The sequence below is a fragment of the Papilio polytes genome, unplaced genomic scaffold (genome assembly GCF_000836215.1).
Source record: "Papilio polytes unplaced genomic scaffold, Ppol_1.0 DF824047.1, whole genome shotgun sequence".
Classification (NCBI taxonomy): domain Eukaryota; kingdom Metazoa; phylum Arthropoda; class Insecta; order Lepidoptera; family Papilionidae; genus Papilio; species Papilio polytes.
Genome location: NW_013525157.1, coordinates 4,683,666 through 4,701,960, shown reverse-complemented (window position 1 = coordinate 4,701,960; position 18,295 = coordinate 4,683,666). Strand labels below are relative to the sequence as shown.

At 33.4% G+C, this 18,295-nt stretch overlaps 3 protein-coding genes across 3 annotated transcripts; 1 reads left to right on the top strand and 2 right to left on the bottom strand.

The window, feature by feature from the left end:
* The first annotated feature begins 54 nt into the window (after positions 1–54).
* On the top strand, positions 55–2,144 carry LOC106100461 (caltractin). The gene is made up of 3 exons (XM_013279323.1): positions 55–242; positions 417–789; positions 1,004–2,144. Exons 1-3 carry the CDS (start codon positions 240–242, stop codon positions 1,165–1,167), a joined length of 540 nt encoding a protein of 179 aa, XP_013134777.1. The 5' UTR covers positions 55–239; the 3' UTR covers positions 1,168–2,144.
* Positions 2,145–2,444: 300 nt separating this feature from the next.
* LOC106100454 (ribose-5-phosphate isomerase) lies at positions 2,445–3,509 on the bottom strand. Its single transcript, XM_013279313.1, has one exon. It carries the CDS (start codon positions 3,319–3,321, stop codon positions 2,524–2,526), a length of 798 nt encoding a protein of 265 aa, XP_013134767.1. The 5' UTR covers positions 3,322–3,509; the 3' UTR covers positions 2,445–2,523.
* Positions 3,223–5,440, bottom strand: LOC106100453. The gene is made up of 4 exons (XM_013279312.1): positions 5,264–5,440; positions 4,896–5,026; positions 3,977–4,805; positions 3,223–3,310 (listed from the first exon to the last, which is right to left on the bottom strand). The coding sequence occupies exons 1-3, from the start codon at positions 5,368–5,370 to the stop codon at positions 4,123–4,125; spliced, it is 921 nt and encodes a 306-aa protein (XP_013134766.1). The 5' UTR covers positions 5,371–5,440; the 3' UTR covers positions 3,223–3,310; positions 3,977–4,122.
* Positions 5,441–18,295: the final 12,855 nt, after the last annotated feature.

Sequence of the window (18,295 nt, the reverse complement as noted above, 5' to 3'; positions counted from 1 at the left end):
TCGTAGCCAGGCCCTTCAAAATATTGTCAAACTCGAAGTTGTCAATTTAACTTTTGACGTTTCCGACTCGTTATTAATTTTAGTTTTAACATTTGATTATTTCCTAATATTCATTTTAGAGGGTTGAGGAATTTCGTTATTTTTAATAGTAAACGTCAAGATTTATAGAAATTTACCTACTAATAGTCGACTTACTACTTAGTGCAACATACTGAGATCACCGGCAATAACACATCGCAATGGTAAGTCCGATTAAATGTTTAGTCAATCGTTTACTGATTATATTTATCTGAAATATTAGATTGTACGGTTTATTTACATGCCCATTTTATTGTATTTTTATTCATACTTCAGTTTTGCTTTTATATTTACAAACATAGAACTGTTTAAAAGAAATATTTGCTTTTACGTTATAGACAACGACGGTGAATAACTCACAAAAGAAAAGTATGAACTCAAATAATGCTGCACCTGGTGGAGTACGTAAGAAGTCAGGTCCGAAGTTTGAATTGACTGAGGAACAGCGTCGAGATATAAAAGAAGCATTTGATTTGTTTGATACTGAAAATACAGGAAAAATTGATACTAAAGAATTGAAAGTGGCGATCAGAGCCCTTGGTTTTGAGCCAAAGAAGGAAGAAATCAAAAAGATGATTGCAGAAATAGATAAGGGTGATGGGAAAATAGCATTTGAAGATTTTCTTGATGTAATGACTGTAAAAATGGCTGAAAAAGATACTAAAGAGGAGATTATGAAAGCTTTTAAGCTCTTTGATGATGATGAAACTGGTAATATAATAATTTTATAGTTGCTTTACAATAAATGTTAGTCAAATACCAAATTACAATTTTATTCTCTCACTTTGCTACTAAAAACAAATAATATTAACTTATACAAGTTTTTGAAATATCAAATACTTATTCATAAATCTACATTTAATTAAAAAACAGTCAATTCTAACATTCAGTGTAGCTACTGATATGTGATATATTCTTTTTTCAGGCAAAATTTCCTTTAAAAACTTAAAGAGGGTTGCAAAGGAGCTTGGTGAGAATTTGACAGATGAAGAGCTCCATGAAATGATAGATGAAGCAGACCGAGATGGTGATGGGGAAATTAATCAAGAAGAGTTTTTAAGAATAATGAAAAAAACTAGTTTGTATTAATTTTAGGAATGCATCTATTTTCTTAATTCATTATACTAATTAGTAATTAAAACAAATAGAAAAAAAGCCTAATAGATCTATTCACAATTCTCAAAAGAATTTAAGTTCAAAATGTTTTATGTTGTATTGTGTACATTTAAGGTTTTAGTTTTAAAAATATGGCTTAGTAGATCTATAAGAATATATTGTTTTATGCATTTTTCTTTATAGATGAACATTTGATGTATATTTATATTTTGCATAGTAGGACAGGAAAATCAAGTTGTACTTTTCCCACCAAAAGATTAAAATGAGTTCACATAATATCACTAAGAAACCTGTTAACAATGTTTAAGTAAAGTAACAAATAAATTGAAATATAAAATTTCCTATTGAAATGGTTAAAATTTCATAGCTTATTTGGTGATTGTTCAACTCCAATGAACTTTATAATGAATAGTTCTTAGTAGCTAATTCACGACTCTACTTGAACAGTGCGTCTTAAAAACAGTGAAGCCAAGCAATATTGAATGTTGTGAAGCCTTAATCATTTATGTTGGTCAAACAGATGTTAGTTCAAGCCATTAAGATCTATTTTTGTACACCATTTGTGCTTTTCACTCTATATCGCACAAATATAGATTAAAAATTCACTTATAGTATAAGTTAAGAAATCTGTTGCAAAACTATTTTACAGACTGTGATAAATGTATTCATTTTCTCTATATTTTGTAAGCAACAATACAGCTTTTAATATGTCTAGTCACATTCCAGTTTGTTATAATAACTTTTTAAATAATTCGAACCATAAAGTAATTTCTTAATAATTGAGAAGAATTAGCATACCTACCATGTAGCATGTCATTGTCTATGTCTAAAGTTTCTAATGGATTGTAAGTTTTACTTTAAGCATCACCAATCACTAGCGTTTAATAAATTTCACCTGAAATATGATTAGGAAATATTGATTTTTATAATATTCTATTGCAGAATTTAAAATAAATTATTACAAGTAAATTCTTGGTTTAAATATTTTAAAATACTGCTTTTAGGTAAACATTGATAATTACCAAGGAGTGGGAAATGGTAATAAAAGCTGAAGAAAGTACTGTATTACAATTTACACATGTATACAATTAAGCTCAATCAGTAACTGGGATTTGGGTCAAATTTAATTTTATGAAAACCTTTGGGATAGGTGAAACATAATAAAAGTTTGTAAAAGAGCAGACTCTTTTACAAACTTGTTATACACTAACTATGATTTGTTAAAAAAAAACATCAATATAAGAAAATGTTTATTTTACAGTACAAAAACAGGAACATATAAAATTGATTGAGATTTCCCCTTATAATTTACAATTAGAAATATAATACCTAAGCAGATCTTTCCAACACAGTACCCTCGGGTTGCCCAAAATAAGCTTTAGAACACATTTTCACAAAAAGACCAATTTCTACAACTCCGGGTATCATTTTTATAAATGCACAAACATCCTCCCAATCCAGATCTTGATTAGTAAACATCCAATCTAAAATAAAGTTGCCATTGTCTGTGACAAGTGGTCCGGCTTTTGCTATTGCAGCCCGTAACTTTATTTCTCCACCATAATTTTGTATTATCTTATTTCTAATTGGAACATATGCCATAGGAATTACTTCTATAGGTATGCCTTTCTTATACCTATCACCCAGTTTTACAGAGTCTTTGGTGTAATCAGCTATGACTACAAGTTTCTTTGAACAGGACGCAACAATTTTCTCTTGTAACAAACATCCTCCACCACCCTTTATTAAAGTCATGTTTGAGTCGACTTCATCTGCGCCATCAATTGTAACATCTATCACAGGATTTGTCTCAAGTTCTCCGAGCGTCAGATTGTGTTTTATAATGAGTTGTTTAGCTTGGAATGAAGTTGGTATACATATAACCTTAAGATTTTCGAGTTCAACTCTTTCCGCAAGACGTTGCACTGCATACACAACAGTCGAACCACTTCCCACACCAAAGATGCAATCACTTTTCACAAATTCGTCCACAGCTTGGAAAGCAGCGACTTGCTTTGCCTTTTCTAAAGACATTTTGGTTGCGTCAACTGACCGGCAACGAAATAGCAATAACTCTGTGAGCCTGATGCACCTTGTGAATCCGTTTGCTCTGCACCTAAATAACATTCATTAAATCTATTTTTAGTACTCTCAATTTAAACTTAACGATATACGTTTACAGAGAAGTATTTGGCTTGGCTTTTGGTTTTGAGCTCCGAGCTCCGTGACTTCGGCAAAACTTTTGCAGGTTATAGACTTTTAGAATAGATTAAAAATATTGCTTAAACTAGAAGTTTAAACATAAAAAGTATTTTAAGTGTTCAAGTGTTTAAGACAGTCTTAAGTATTTTTAAAATTTAAGCTTAAACACTTATCAAAATACTTATATGTCAACTTACTTTTTCGAGCCGTATTTTTTTTGTTTATTTTGTCGCCAGATAGTCACTCAATTCACGAACATTTTCATGCATGACAATTTATAAACGTTATCAAGATTGTTAGTTAAGTAGCAGCAAGTTCAATTTTTTTAGTAAACTTTTATAAACTACTTAAAATATTTAAATGTTAATTTTGTGTGATTTAACTCCTAGTCCACTTTATAATTATTTTTGTCTGCAATTGTCTGTATGTAATATTAGAAAAATCATAATTAAAAATTAATATTTAATTTTTTGTCCTCGTCTTTCCTTAAGTTCGAGCTTAATTCGGGTAATATTTGAAACGGCTGGACCATTTGGAAGGTAGTTTATGTATGCAGGAGCAAGTTGGTCTTATTACCTACCTTACGTTACTACTGTATTTCAAATGTCGTGAAGTATCTTGACTTGAGATATTTTGCCAAGCATGATACACATCAGATTCTCAGCAAATTTGAAGTTTATGATCATCATTGATTAATAATAAGTGAGTGATTTACTATTACAATTATTATTCATATGCATTAAGTTCTTCTGAGAGTTCATTTAAGTTTAGAATCATCGTACTTTGATCGTGAAGCAGTTTTCGAACAATGGATAAATGCAATGATAAATCAAAATGTTCCGATACTTTTCTGCTTTTACAATTCGATGACAAATTCTCCTCGGAAGCATTTTTCTGTGAATTTTTGACTGTACCCGCAGTAAGTAGTACTGGTGTGTTCGCTATAAGTCTTTTTTCATTATGTTTTAATCGTAACTTCATATTCTGATATCGTAAACTTTTGACTTCATTAGTAACATTCTTAAAATCGTTTTCCAAAAGTTTCATCTTGTTATAGTAAAAGCGCGTTTTTTGTTCTAATTGCTCACATCTTTGATTCTCATTTTGATAATCAGCGTAATATTGACCACAATAAATAAATATCATTTTTAATTTACTAAATAAACTTACATCTTCTACAGGTTCATTACGGAGATTCTGTAATTTTTCATATCCCAAGTTAATCCAGCTATGAAGATTGTCGATTTTATTGTAAATCTTTAAGTTCTCTTTGGTTAGATCTTCAATAATATGCTTCAATTTTGTATTGTCTTCAATAACCTTTGCAGAATTGTTTTCTATAGTTTCAACGAGTGTTTTCATTTTATCAGATTCTCTATCCTTAGCTGACATAACGGTACTTGCTACGACTAGAAAAAAATGAGGAAAACTTTACTCATCATGAACATGTAATTCTGAGTGTTCATTTTTACAAATTATCATAAAAATAATGTACTTACAGCAAGCAGTTTTGACTTTTTCATTCAACCTTTTCATCTTCTTCGTCTTAGATTTTAAATTTTCTTTGCATTGCTTAACTATTTCAAATACATCACGGTCAGCATTGGAATCTTGATCTTTGAAATGGAATCTGGAAAGTTGTCATAAAGGTAGTCCGGAAAGATAGCTCCAAAATATCAAACCTATAAGACGAGTCTATTTGTACATTCTGGTAAAAGTTATGGAAGACGGATAAAGTCTCCAGTGCACGGTGGTGACACATTCTGTATACATGGGTGTCTTACCGCCGTAGCCGTGGACTCGCGGAAACCGTAGCCCCCTACTACAACTGCTACTACTATTACTACTATATTACTATTACATTTACCTTTGTAGTTCCCTTGTAATAGAAGACAATGAGTGTCGCATTACATTGTTGTCAATAATTTCAGTATCACTTGGAACCATTTCGACACGTTTCTCTTCATTAGACATATTAAAAATAATTTTGAAAATATCAATTTATTATTGAGCAAAAATTTATAATAAATGTCAAATTGTAATAAAAAAATAATAATGTCAAATTAACTTTGACACACAAAAGCCAAAAAAATAAATCCTTTTTTTTTAAATAAAAAAAAGGATTTATTGCTGGTTGCATTTAAATATGATAAAAACTGACATCCCCTTAATTCTTATCTAAATTGAACGCAACATGTTTTTTCACTTATGTGACCCGGTTCCTCGTCACACTTGGTGTTATCATTCTTGAATTACAAAAAAGGTCATTGAGGCCCTACAACTCAAGGAATGATATGATTGTGATGAAATTATTTAAGACTTACTCAAACGGATCTTAATGATATTTGGCATAGATGAAAATAGTCTGAAAGAATCTATAGGCTACTTACTTTTTTAATACATGGGGACGGAATCGCGGGCGAAAGCTAGTGAAACTATAAAAAGGCCTTGTAAGTAAATCGTTTATTTTTGAAGCAAACAAAACGTAATCGTTTTATATGAACATGATAAGAATGCGAGGAACAAAAATAGTTTACCTTTACTATTTCATTCTGTAGGTAATAAACGCAGACCTATCTAAAGTTACGAGCATGCTATATTCAGTTGCGCCAGCCAATTTTCCGCCAAACGCCGGCCGGCGATCTGCTATTTCGTTTGTTCACGAGACAACTGCTTCGTGTGGTAACCATTTCACGCTCGATTTCTCTCCCGCCACTAAAGTACGGACGTAAATCTATATGTATTAAGTTGCTTCGAAAAAGGAAACCTTTTTAAACTTTTTTACTATAAATTTATCTTATCTTACTAATATTATAAATGCGAAAGTTTAGAAGGATAGATGGATGTTTGTTAGAGTTTGTAGCCTAAACGTTTGAACGGAACTCGATAAAATGATATTCTGCTGGAAGAACATATAGGCTAATCACTTTTGTTTTTTTTAATACCACGCGGACGAAGTCGCGGGCGAAAGCTAGTTAAAAATATTGCATAGGCTGTTTTTGTGATGTCCAATCATATATTAGATCAATAATATAAATTGCCGCTACAATGTTCAACAAACAATTAACATGATAACGGCGCATTAAAATATGGTGATGAATGAAAATGATTCGCCGATATATTCTAAAAGGATCCCGATCTTCTTACTTAGCCGTTATCCGCACGGTCGGTTTATTTCAATTTCCTTCATAAAAGACGCTATTCTCGGATTTGAAGTAGATTTATCATGGTCGGATAAAGCGGGCACTTTTTGTGCTTTTCTTGCGCCTGGATCTGACCCGAGATCTGTCCACTTAATGTGAATAATGGTGTGCGATGGAAAACGAATGCGGACATGAACACAAAAGACAACAATACCGAGCGATTTTCAAGATTTGATACAGGCCAGTGAGATAACAATCCATTGCGTGCCCGCTCGAGAGCAATGCTTCAGCCTATTATAGTCATATCATCTAATAACAAAGTATTACGACAAGTATGGGCCGTCTAAATGTTATTGATTTAGTGTAATACATTCTATAGATGCAGCTTTTAAAAGGAATTCGGAAAATTTGTGTTAAACAGATGGCATTAAAATAAAACAACTCCATATTGTTATAACTAAAGTCCGTTTGTTTTTCAGAGTCGCGGTCTCAAGTGTGCAAGTTTCCCTGATGTTGAAGAAGGTGGCACTTTAAGATTAATAATAATATGCCAATTATCTGATTGAATTAAAATAATGGGATATAATTATACTCGTATAAATATACAGACGAAGGTAGACGCTTGTGGAAGCTATCGTATGAAAATAGGAACGAGAAAGTAATGCAAGACTAGTGATACCTGCAACAAAATATTCCGAGCATGAACGCATCTAGAGAGATATTTAATACTTACCTTCATAGTGGAATCGAGAATCGAGATCAAGGCGATATCCGTGGAATGCGAGACGGCTAGAGATAATCGATTTGTGAAGAAGCTTGGAGCGGCGCGAGGGCTGCATTCTGGACGTAAGTATCCCAGCTAATATAATCACTAACCACTCACCCATATAACTACTCATTCGGATTAACTGGATAACTCAATTACGGCCCGCACTACATAATGCCAGCAATATATCGCGTATCGGTTTACGTATTTCTCTTGTCTGGACCGCAATCGACAAAGGGTAATACGGTTCACTCCACGTGTATTGTTTCGTAATTTCGCAGAGGAAAGTAAATTACCGCGTAATTTTCGTGTTGTAATTTTTGCTAGGAATCAACTGGAAAGTTGGATGGAATTTTCTTTAAATTTCTAAAAAAATACTACCTGTTTCCCGCTACTTAGCCTGCTGAGAAATTTAATTCCTGCTTTAGACAAAAGATTGTATTAAATTGTATAGAGTTTTTACGAGAATTTTTAAATCTACTAAAAAAAAAATCCATTCAACTTTCATCTTAGGAATAGTATGCAACTTTCAGTAATAGAAAACAACGAAAATTTATAACACTATAGTTTTATTATTCTTTGTAGGTTGTAAAGGTAGCCGGTACCCAGCTCGGACACGCGTAAATAGTTAAATCTACTACTCTAATACAATTTGTAGTAAACCATGATCCCGACGCTAAGGTCGCATTATCGGATTGGAAAAAACTGTTCGTATACAATTAGTGGAGCTCAAAAATGTGACTTAATCAATCGGCTTAAAGTTTGTATTTGTGTGTGTTGCTAGAAGTGAGTAAGAGGGCGAGTTTTACAATGTTCATGTGACGGCAGAACCTTTTTGTTGAGTCTTTTGTGTTGGGAATCCGCGATGCCCCCGGGGCCGTGGGGCACGATTTCCATTACACGAGAGAGTTTTTCGAAGTTTCTTTTTAAAATCTTGCAGTGCATTTAATTATAATCTTTTTACGTCACACTTTATAGCTGTCGCTTTTGTTTCGAATCGCAATACTTATTATCGCTTTTATTCTTTATACTCAAGTAACAGCACAAATACGAGAAAGCGGAGGATGTAATAAGTAGGTAGGAATATTATAAAACATTTTAAACCTCACATAGCATCAAAAAATATTAGGTATATCAGTGTAGTATAAAAAATAATATTTTTAATATAAACGATCTAAAAATCTACTCTGAAAATAGTAGAAACAAACTTACAATATTTATTTTCCCACAAAATGTAAAGAATTATTATTATACGAGTGTTGGGTATAAAAGTCACGCAGAACATCTGTTGAACAACTTCTTAAACTTCTTTGTAAGAACAAAGTGCGTCCTTAGGGCTTGACTATACTAGCTGTTTTAAGACACGTATATAAATACGTACATAGATATATTTTTGGTGTAATTTTTTGTAGTTACTTATAGTAAAAAAATGTTTTTCATGTCATAATAATAGATGATCATGATTTTATGGATTTTGCAGTATTTTTTAATAAATCGTAAAAAATAATTAACTTGCATTCAGAAATTTTGTTTGTCAATGCTTAGTAGTTAAAAGAATATGCTTTCTTTCTACAAAATGTGTTTTAAATTTTAAGTCTATATTCTCAATTTACAGTAAACGTAATTCAGGAATTTATTGTGGTTGCCGAAGTGAATGATGCCGTTTGTTGTAAATATTTGTCGCAATGGTAATGTCAGGTAATTCCGCCAACGAGGGTTACAATACAGTAAAAACGTTCCACGTAATAATGATCATTTCACTTCCCATTTCATTAAAATGAACGCGGATCAGCGTTTCGCATTGTTTTCAATTAATCAATAGCTTTATTGATAATGATAATTGTAACAAGAGGTCATTACGCTCGAGAATGTTGGTAATTTCGATGTTTTACTTTAATTGCACGTTGTAACTATAATTGGTAGCACGTTTGTATTTTATTTTATACAATTCTTTCTGTTTAATTGCTTTTAAATTCCTCTCACGTTTCTGTAGAAATATGGAAGTTATTATTGAAAAGACCGATACAACCAGCGCAGTTAACGAAGAAATAAATTAACGTCACTTTAAAGAGTACAATGAGTATCAAAATACAAAATAATTAATTGTTTAACATTTACCTAATTGTAAAGAAATATAGTGTAAGATCCAAGCCCCTCAGTGGATGATGAAATAAATATCAAGAAACGAGTGGAAACTAAACTGTATGTATGTACTAATATGACATTTATTGTAATTATTTAGATTTACAGCGAAATAGAGTTAAAAAACGGTATAACAATTTAAGCATTTAAATTAAACGTAAGGATAATCGTGAGAAGCGTCTGAGATGCAGGCAGCCACGTGTGGAACGAGGGTCGGAGTGAATTTGCCGCTCCGCCGCGCCCCCTGATGAAGAGACCTCGGCAAAACTAACTACTAATAGTTGCCCCGATAAAGTCCGACAATGTATACACGAATTTTACAACGATCTGAACGGAATTTTGGTATTTTAACGACTTAGCTTAGCAAATAGTTTATGTCCAATTTTAGAGCATGTTACATAATCCAACTTTGCTTAGTTCTGATATGATTATCTGGTTTCGTTAAGTTTCTTTTCTTTCATATTCTCATTTTAAGAAAGTAATTCTTCCTCCGGTGCAAATGCTGCTCCATCAACATCGACCTTTTTTCTAAAATACGTACTAAAACCTGCCCGAGATCATAGAAATCGTAACTTTTATCATACTTTTGCATACGTTTAGTCAAAAAGATACATTTCTCTAAAAAGGTGTGTAATAAAACATTTCCTAGCATTACATATTTAAGAAGGGTTGAAGAAAAAAAATTAGCAATATTACACACGCAAAACTCGTGCGGAACAAAACGCATTGTAAATCAATGGCCGGTAAACAAGTGTTTGCGTACGATTCAAATTCTCGCGGCATTCGGCTGAACGTTTCACCTGCCATAGTTTATTACCTATTCAGCGGGCTAGCACAAATAAAATTGTATAATGCATAAGCGAATAGCGAATGGCTAGTTTGATTTACGAGGGAGCGGGCCGCCCGCGCTGCCCATGCCGCCCGCGCCGTCCGCGCGCCGCCCGCTCCCGGTCACGCGCTGAATAATTAACGTAGGGCTATTCAAATGGTATATCCTGCTCCAACTGAACCCTCCACTTATACGCAACCAAAACAATGCAATAGTACTAATGAAACTGTTTAGTAACTTTAGCATCCTAGGATCCATTAATTTAAATTAAGACATTTTAAGTCCATGAATACTTCTCATTCCTCCCTTCCGTTTAATCTTTTTTAAGTAGGTCTTTAGATAGATTACGTGATTTAAATTTAATGTATGTGGTTATTTGTTTCGTGTGAGAGCATTGTTAGAATTACAAATGCCCGTAGTATGGTCAAACCTTTCAGTTGACCCTCGGGATGTGGTCACTGAAATACCCTCAAGGACTCTACGACACGCGTTTGCTTTTAGGCGGGGGTTAGGTCCACAGTTTTATATCGGTCACATTAAAAGTAAATCTTTGTCTCTTGTATAAAGAGAACTTTATACTAACCTCCCTTTCTTTAGGATTGAAACATGTTTTCCATAGTATTTTAAAGATATTTTTTAATTAAATTCTTTAATTTAACAATACTAGCTGGTGCTCGCGGCTTCATTCGCGCGGAAATTACAAAAAATCTAGTAGGTACATAATTATTATAGGCTATGTTACTCGGACTAAAGGCGCTTTCTGATGGTGAAAGAATATTTGAATTCATAATGGTAGTTTTAGAATTTATTTATTATAAACAAAAAACACAAACCTTTCTTCTTTATATCACTAGCATAGATTGAATATCGCGCTGCTATTTAAAATGCTAATAAAGTAAGAAGTAAATAAAATTTAAAGCTATTAAGTTAAGAGCTGAAAACTTTGAAAAGATAAGATTCGTATAGAAAGGAAGTGATCGGAACGTAATGGGGTTAGAAAGAGAGCTAATCAGTTAATGGAGACAGGCAAGGTGGCGGAACGTCTTGAAGATCTTAATCAGTTTCGATCCCGAACGAACATCTCGTAATTCACACAAGCTTGCCATTTTCATCATTTGCCAAAGGTTGTATGTATCGATGATTTATCGATACTTTAAACTTAATAATCTGACTTACGAGTAATCAAACTTTATATTCATACTAATATTATAAATGCGAAAGTTCAGATGGATGGATAGATGTTTGTTAGAGTTTGTAACCTAAACGGCTTAATGGATCCTGATGAAATTTGGCATAGACGTAAATGATAGTCTGAAAGAAGACGTAGACTACTTACTTATGTTTTTTCTTAATGCCACGCGGAAGAAGTCGCGGGCGAAAGCTAGTTAAATTATAAAATTTTAATTACATTTATGATGTACAAATAGAAATATTTCCAAGTTTAGCGCTGGCAGTTTCAAAACGATAATAAAAACGTAAGCAATCAGCGGGCCAGATGTTTTGTCGAGACTATAAACGGGAACGGCGTAAATTGACAATTAACTTCGAATTTTCGATACCTTCAAAATATATGCAGTAAAATTTATAGGTACTAAGATCCAAACAATAACGCCAAAGTGTATAAAACGGGATCGGGAAGCGGTAACAGTTGGCAATGACGGTTCGCGATGACGACTCCAGTTAACATATTTGTTTGACTTGCTTTTCTGAGAAGCGGAGTGATTTTATACAATCATTTATTTTTTATTATTTGCATAAACATTATAAGAATTTGTATGTATTTGTCCATTCCAATGTGACTGCATGTTGTTAAGGATTTACCGATTTTAAAACGTGAAGGGTCATTCTTCTTCCCCTGTGTATACCTATAACGAAGTCTATCTGGTTTGCCTTTTTAAATCAATATTATTTTAAATGTGGTGTCATTGAATTGTTACCCCTAGAGCCCAACAAATTGCTAATGAATGTAGTCCGCGGTAATATATTAGTGCGTCCGACCTCGGCCCCGGGGTGATGTTACGTACATGCGTAGGACAGTCGCGGTATTGCGTTTTGAGTGTTATCTTCATTTTACGCGGTCGTTTTACAACGTCCCTTTTGAACGAGCAAACGTTAAAGTTTATTTGGCACTTATTTATCTTCTCAATCAGAGTTTTTGTTTCGCTCTTTTTTACTTTATGATATTGTGAACAAGTTAATGTAATGATTGTTTTTTTTTTTTTTATAACATAAGGTGGCAAACGAGCAAATGGCCACCTGAAACCGCCAAAACGGCGAAGCGACCGCTGCCCATAGACATCCGCAGTTGCGTATGCGTTGTCTACCCTTATACGACGGAGGAGGAGACGCACATAAAGAGGATATTCCCACTTCCTATGCATCTCCTCCACCGTCAAATCCACTTCCTCTTCCCAACCTCTCCTTATAAGAAAAGGGTGGTAAAGAGAAAGGGACTTAAATTAGGCCTCCGGCACCACACTCATCAGACGAAACACGGAATTGCTTCCATTTCGCGCCTGTCTTCTGTGTGGTCGTGGTATTACACCGGGCGTGCCGGCCCTGCAGTGCTAAGATGTTAAAGCGGGCACTACCACTGTGAAAACTACCACTGTTTTGATTATTTCGCAAACATCTCTTATAAATTAAGTTTGATTGTGATTGAATGTTAGAGACAACTTGTTTTTGAGATAAAAGCATATTTCTTTAGGGTATTGTCTTATTAACAAATTTACAATAAACAGAAACTTACACCGTAAAAAGAGAGGCATACGTGTAAAACCAATGCGTTAATAATTTCATCGCGTACCCGAATCTCACATAAGGGTAAATTATACAAAAAGCATTTATACCCCAGTTGCACATTGGTATAAGCAGATGGTAACTCATTCCGCAAAAAAAGAAAACATCCTACTAACGATACTCCAAGGAAGATACAAATACTGTAAGAAATATTTATGGGGGTTTTTCGGAATAGAATCCCCGAGGATAGCGGGGCGACGGTTTGCCCTGGGAAAATAAAGAAAAACACGTCTCAAATCCCCGACCACGCATAATTCTTAATACTGGGATTACAGAATAGCTTCTTAAAGCTTTGGCGCTAAAACAAAAGATAACAAGCAATTAGAGATGCCCTTAGAAAAATAACGAACTAAAAAAAATTGATTTCAAACACCGTATTACAAAGGATTAAAAGCTATAGACTTAATTTTTTTTTCAATGCCTTTCCCACACAGTGCTTTTTTATTTAACTTTACGATCCAGCTATCACTTCATTTGAATGATTCGATAGCTCATATATTGTGAACTAGGCATTAAGTTCTTTCATGTAGTACATGCTACTCTTTTGTGTTGTAAAACTAACATTAAAGTAAGGTTGTCACCGCTTTTTATGCTTACCTGTACGTCGTGCCTCGGCCATGGTATGCATTAGTGAACTCTGCTATGAATAATGACAACGACCTTTTGCCTTTAGCTTAGGAATATAGCGTTATAACACGCGACATTAGGTTAAATATTATATTTGAAACGTAAGACGTCATCATGGTTTTTCTTCACAGGTACGACTAGTAGACAGAGGTGTGTTGTCCTGATAGTTAGCCTATCTTGTGCTATAAAAATAGTTAAACGAAGGTTTTTCCAAATTATAAACTGAATAGCTTTCTATAAAATTCTCGTAGTTTGCGGTTAGTTTATAAAAATACTGAATATATAGTGAAAGAGAGACTTCTTTGTAAATTCTTATGTTAAATTACTCTCAATAATAAACATTATTAGGTCGGTGATGATTTTGTTGAAGTTTAATTAAAGCCATGGTGAAATCCTTACTAAATTCTACTATAAAGGGGAATCCTGTTAATTACAGAGGATGTAATTTATAACGTTAAGTAAAGATGATTTTTCGTTCAGTATTCGTACTATAAATCTTTGAATATAAACTTAAACAAGCAGGGTTTTGAAAAACTCGTACAAATCAGCACATGGTAATATTAATTAATGAATGGATCCTCTGAGAGGAATCACGAAGGGCTTGGCTTAATTAATTAATGGCCATTCATCCCTCTCGGTTAGTTTAATATGATGAGTTTTAAGGCAGCTCTGAGAGTTAGCACGCCTCTAATACGAAGATGAGTGGTATTTGAAATTTAATCTACTTCAGTTTATAGTTAGTTTCTTAAATATTTCTTGATAACAAATTTCAATCGATTATAATTCACTTCCATACTGAATTAAAAAAGAAGGAAGTAAATTAATTATAGCGTATCTGTTTGTAAAAGGTTTTAAAGATACAAAAAGTGATTAAATAAAGCTGGTATAAATAGATTTCTGATAAACAATGTCATAAATACTGCGGACGTTGCCAGAGTTTTATTTGGGGATAATACGGTTTAAGACTTCGACAACTTATTTAAAAACATGTATCTAGGATTAATTGTTTCTTCTTTAACTTTATTTCAGCGAATGATTAAAAAAAAAATCGTATGAATCTGGTGTAAAAATAAAAACTTAAACGAAAAGAAAAACCAAGCCAATAATCTTTTTAGACACTACAATAAAATTGGAAAGAGATATTTGTACAACAATGACAGAAACTGGGCCGCCGAGTTGTTAGGACACGAAATTCATTAGGAAAAATAAAACTCATACAAAGTCAATCTTCCCAGTTGATTAAACAATGGTGTAGAGAACAATGTAAAAAATAAATTTCATTTTACGCTACAAATTTTCGGGAACGAAACAATTGGCCGTAGTTTAAATACTGCTTAGGTGCTTTCTGTTGTAGAGGGCGGAAGCGTGGAAAATTTTTAGCTTTTTACAACGATTTTTTTGTTGTGCTTGCTCCTAAAACAAAGCGTAATGACCCGAAAGCCACGCATTTGTTCACGAACAATCCGAATAAGCCATTTTTCATCTCGAACAATTGAGGGCGGGGTCCCGACACAATTGGCAGAGTATTTTGTCAAGTGTTTGTCGTACGACTAGCATTTTGGTGAGTACTACAAGCTGAGTGCACTCCATACGTCCACTGCTGTAGCGGAGAGCGGTTACAGTGTATTGTGGAACGTATGTAGAACGGGATCAGCAAATTCTTATGCCTGCACGATGGCTCTATTGTTAGGTAGCAACATGTTGAACGCTTTACTTCGTATGTCTTCTATACTGAAGAATTTTAATTCGAAATTGTATGCATTTTGCATTTTACTCTGAGGAAAATATTATAACAAAAGACGGAACCAACGATTTAGAGTCATTGGGAAAAGAGAAAAGTAGATGGTTTGTCAATAAGACAATGCTATCACAAAATAGGAACTTCATCAAACGATAAAGCGCTAACCATAACTAAAGGAAAATTATGCCAAAACTCTACATTTTATACGAGAAGTAGATTAAAACAGTTTACGTTTTAAATATTATATTTTTATTTTTCAATCAGACCTCTGAACATTAAATACAAAAGTAGAATTCTCCAGACTAAGAGTTTTGTAGCCCATAAACCTAATATAAAAAGAAGATTAGGAGCTTGCCGACGTTTTTTTGCGTTCACCTGCGCCTCGTAAATATTTTCCGCGACCATAAAATGCATTAGTAAAGTCTGCTATGAATAATGCCAGACCCTTACCTTTCACTGCGCAATATAGTACTGTGTGATGCTGGGAAGTGAATAACGTCTTTATCTACAGTTTCCATAATGAAAATAAGAATACGTTGTATGTGCATCTTGCCAAATAGTAATCCATATGTCGCTCTACCTTTTAGAATTACATATTCATCACCATCAGCTTACTCTACTTTTCCAGTATAGAATTCGAACCCTAGCTTATTACTAGATTATTGTCAACCATGCTGGCCAATTGCAAGTAGGTTGGCTTTACACATATCTTCGATTTTTTGTTCTATTATCAAGATCAAGTTTAATAAGATATTGAGAAAGGTGTACATAGAGACGTTGTTGACATTTATTAAACGTAACTCGTATAAACAAGTCGTTGAAAGGAGATCACATAACATTAAGCCACGTGACGTAATGTCTTCCTCAAACAATTTGTCTTTAGCGACGACGCCGATATCCCCTAAGTCACGGCTTGTTTTCTTCCAATCACGTCGTTTAGCCGACACCCGGCGTGTTTACCAGTCGCTTTACGAGCCATCTAATTGCCCCCATTGCTATAGGAACATCAGACTTTTATTGGGCACACAAAATTAAAAAGAAATAATTGAAAAGTAATACTTTAACAGTAGCATGATTATTAAAATATTTTATCTATATCTACACTCTATACTTAATATAATAAAGCGTAAACATACACTACTTCTTGGCGTCAGCAATCACAGAATATTTTTGAATAATTCTTTCTTTAATAAAAAGCCCTAGACTTACGACACGCTTTTGTCTATATATTTTCACGCTTGAAAGCTTTGGGGGTAAATAGATTGCAAAAAACCTTAAGGTGAGTAACGTGAGAAAGGGACCATAAAAGCTGCCAACATTAAGAAAGCAAGGCAGCCATGGTTGTCATTTGTGCATTTAAATTTCGACATTTGCAATTGACATTTTGAGAAATGTAAACAATAACATAAAATGTTTAAAATTTTACGCGGATTAAGCCGCACGGAAACAGCCAGTTATTAATATTCGTGAACGTTAATATGCCTTGCAATATGTGTATAAAATAAAATACTTATTCTAAACTATGACTTATTTTGGTCAATGTTAGGATCACGAAGTAGCTATAAGAAGTTAACGTAACCTAATAAGGAGTAATGATTGTACCTTTATCTTCCTTATCAAATAATACGGCGAATTTCTTTAGGCGTTTAATAAGGCAAAGGTAATTTGTTACTTAGGTAAACTCATTTACGTGATAATTATGTGATCTCATTTCAGGGGCACGTAGGTCATCTCTCACACGGCAGGAACTATTACGTTAATGGTAACACAGAGTGATGACTATACGCTTCTCTTAATGATGACCAACTTTACTACATTACCCTAGACTTTTATTATTTATTATCTGTGTTTTCTTATAGCCTGACATAATATGGTGAAACTAAGCGAAGTTGTAAATGTAATTTAAAAAATAATAAATTTGATAGACAAATAGCCAGGATTCTTTTTTTTTAATGTCTCTGATTCACATATCAAACATATAATACGAAATAGGAAATTTTCCATAACAACACAATATTTGCCCCTAGTTAGTTCCAATTAGAGTGATTCGATTGTGCGCCAGTTTCTATATCTCGAGTACAAATGGCTTTGAATTCGGAGCAAATGCGATTAGTTCAAAACTTGGATGTTTTGGGAACAGGTGAGATTGGGTTTTCGTATTTTAAGTATTTATTACGATTATACACAAGACGAAATATTGAAGTTTTATGACATTTTCTTACGATTTGTAAGCCTTTCGGTTTTTAGTTTTATTAAAAAAACAGGTTATACCACTTGGACATCCAACGTTGGTTCGAATTAATAGATAAGTAATCTTTAAGAATGACTTGATTTACTCTATTCGTGATTTAAAAAAAAAAGTATTCAAAACGACGTCCAGACATCTAAATCTCTTAAATAAATAAGAGTACAATCATAGCAAAAAATTGTCTTAAAGTAAAATATAACAGACGTTTATTTAAATCACTAAGGTCTGAATCATCTCGGGGTCAAGTGCTCGCACATTGTCCCGCAATAGGGACAGATTTAGGCATTCACATGAATATATTTATGAATACCAAAAAAATGTTGGAAAGGAGAAATAGTCGCAATGGAATTCTTTATTTCGACTTACATCTATCAAACAAAACGACGCTATTATATCAATTGCTAACAAATGCTAATAAATTGTGCAAAACCCATAAACTGACAGCTATTAAAACGTTTTTGACAACAAAAAAATGACGCATCTTCAAACAAAATGCTTTAATTTCAAACGTCACCAGAAATTACAAAGTAATGAAAAACAAAGTGTTTTGTGTCGTACATCAATCAAAGTTTGTATCAAATTCTATAGCATGGACGAGACGTAT

What these genes read in the sequence shown, in the direction of transcription:
- LOC106100461 (XM_013279323.1), top strand. An exon ending in CTTTGATGATGATGAAACTG is followed by an intron (nt 790 to 1,003) that starts GTAATATAATAA and finishes TTCTTTTTTCAG; the next exon opens with GCAAAATTTCCTTTAAAAAC.
- LOC106100454 (XM_013279313.1), bottom strand. Translation starts at nt 3,321, where the DNA reads ATGTTATTTAGGTGCAGAGCAAACGGATTCACAAGGTGCATCAGGCTC.
- LOC106100453 (XM_013279312.1), bottom strand. Translation starts at nt 5,370, where the DNA reads ATGTCTAATGAAGAGAAACGTGTCGAAATGGTTCCAAGTGATACTGAA. An exon ending in ATTACAAGGGAACTACAAAG is followed by an intron (nt 5,027 to 5,263) that starts GTAAATGTAATA and finishes ACAACTTTCCAG; the next exon opens with ATTCCATTTCAAAGATCAAG. An exon ending in AAAAGTCAAAACTGCTTGCT is followed by an intron (nt 4,806 to 4,895) that starts GTAAGTACATTA and finishes ATTTTTTTCTAG; the next exon opens with TCGTAGCAAGTACCGTTATG.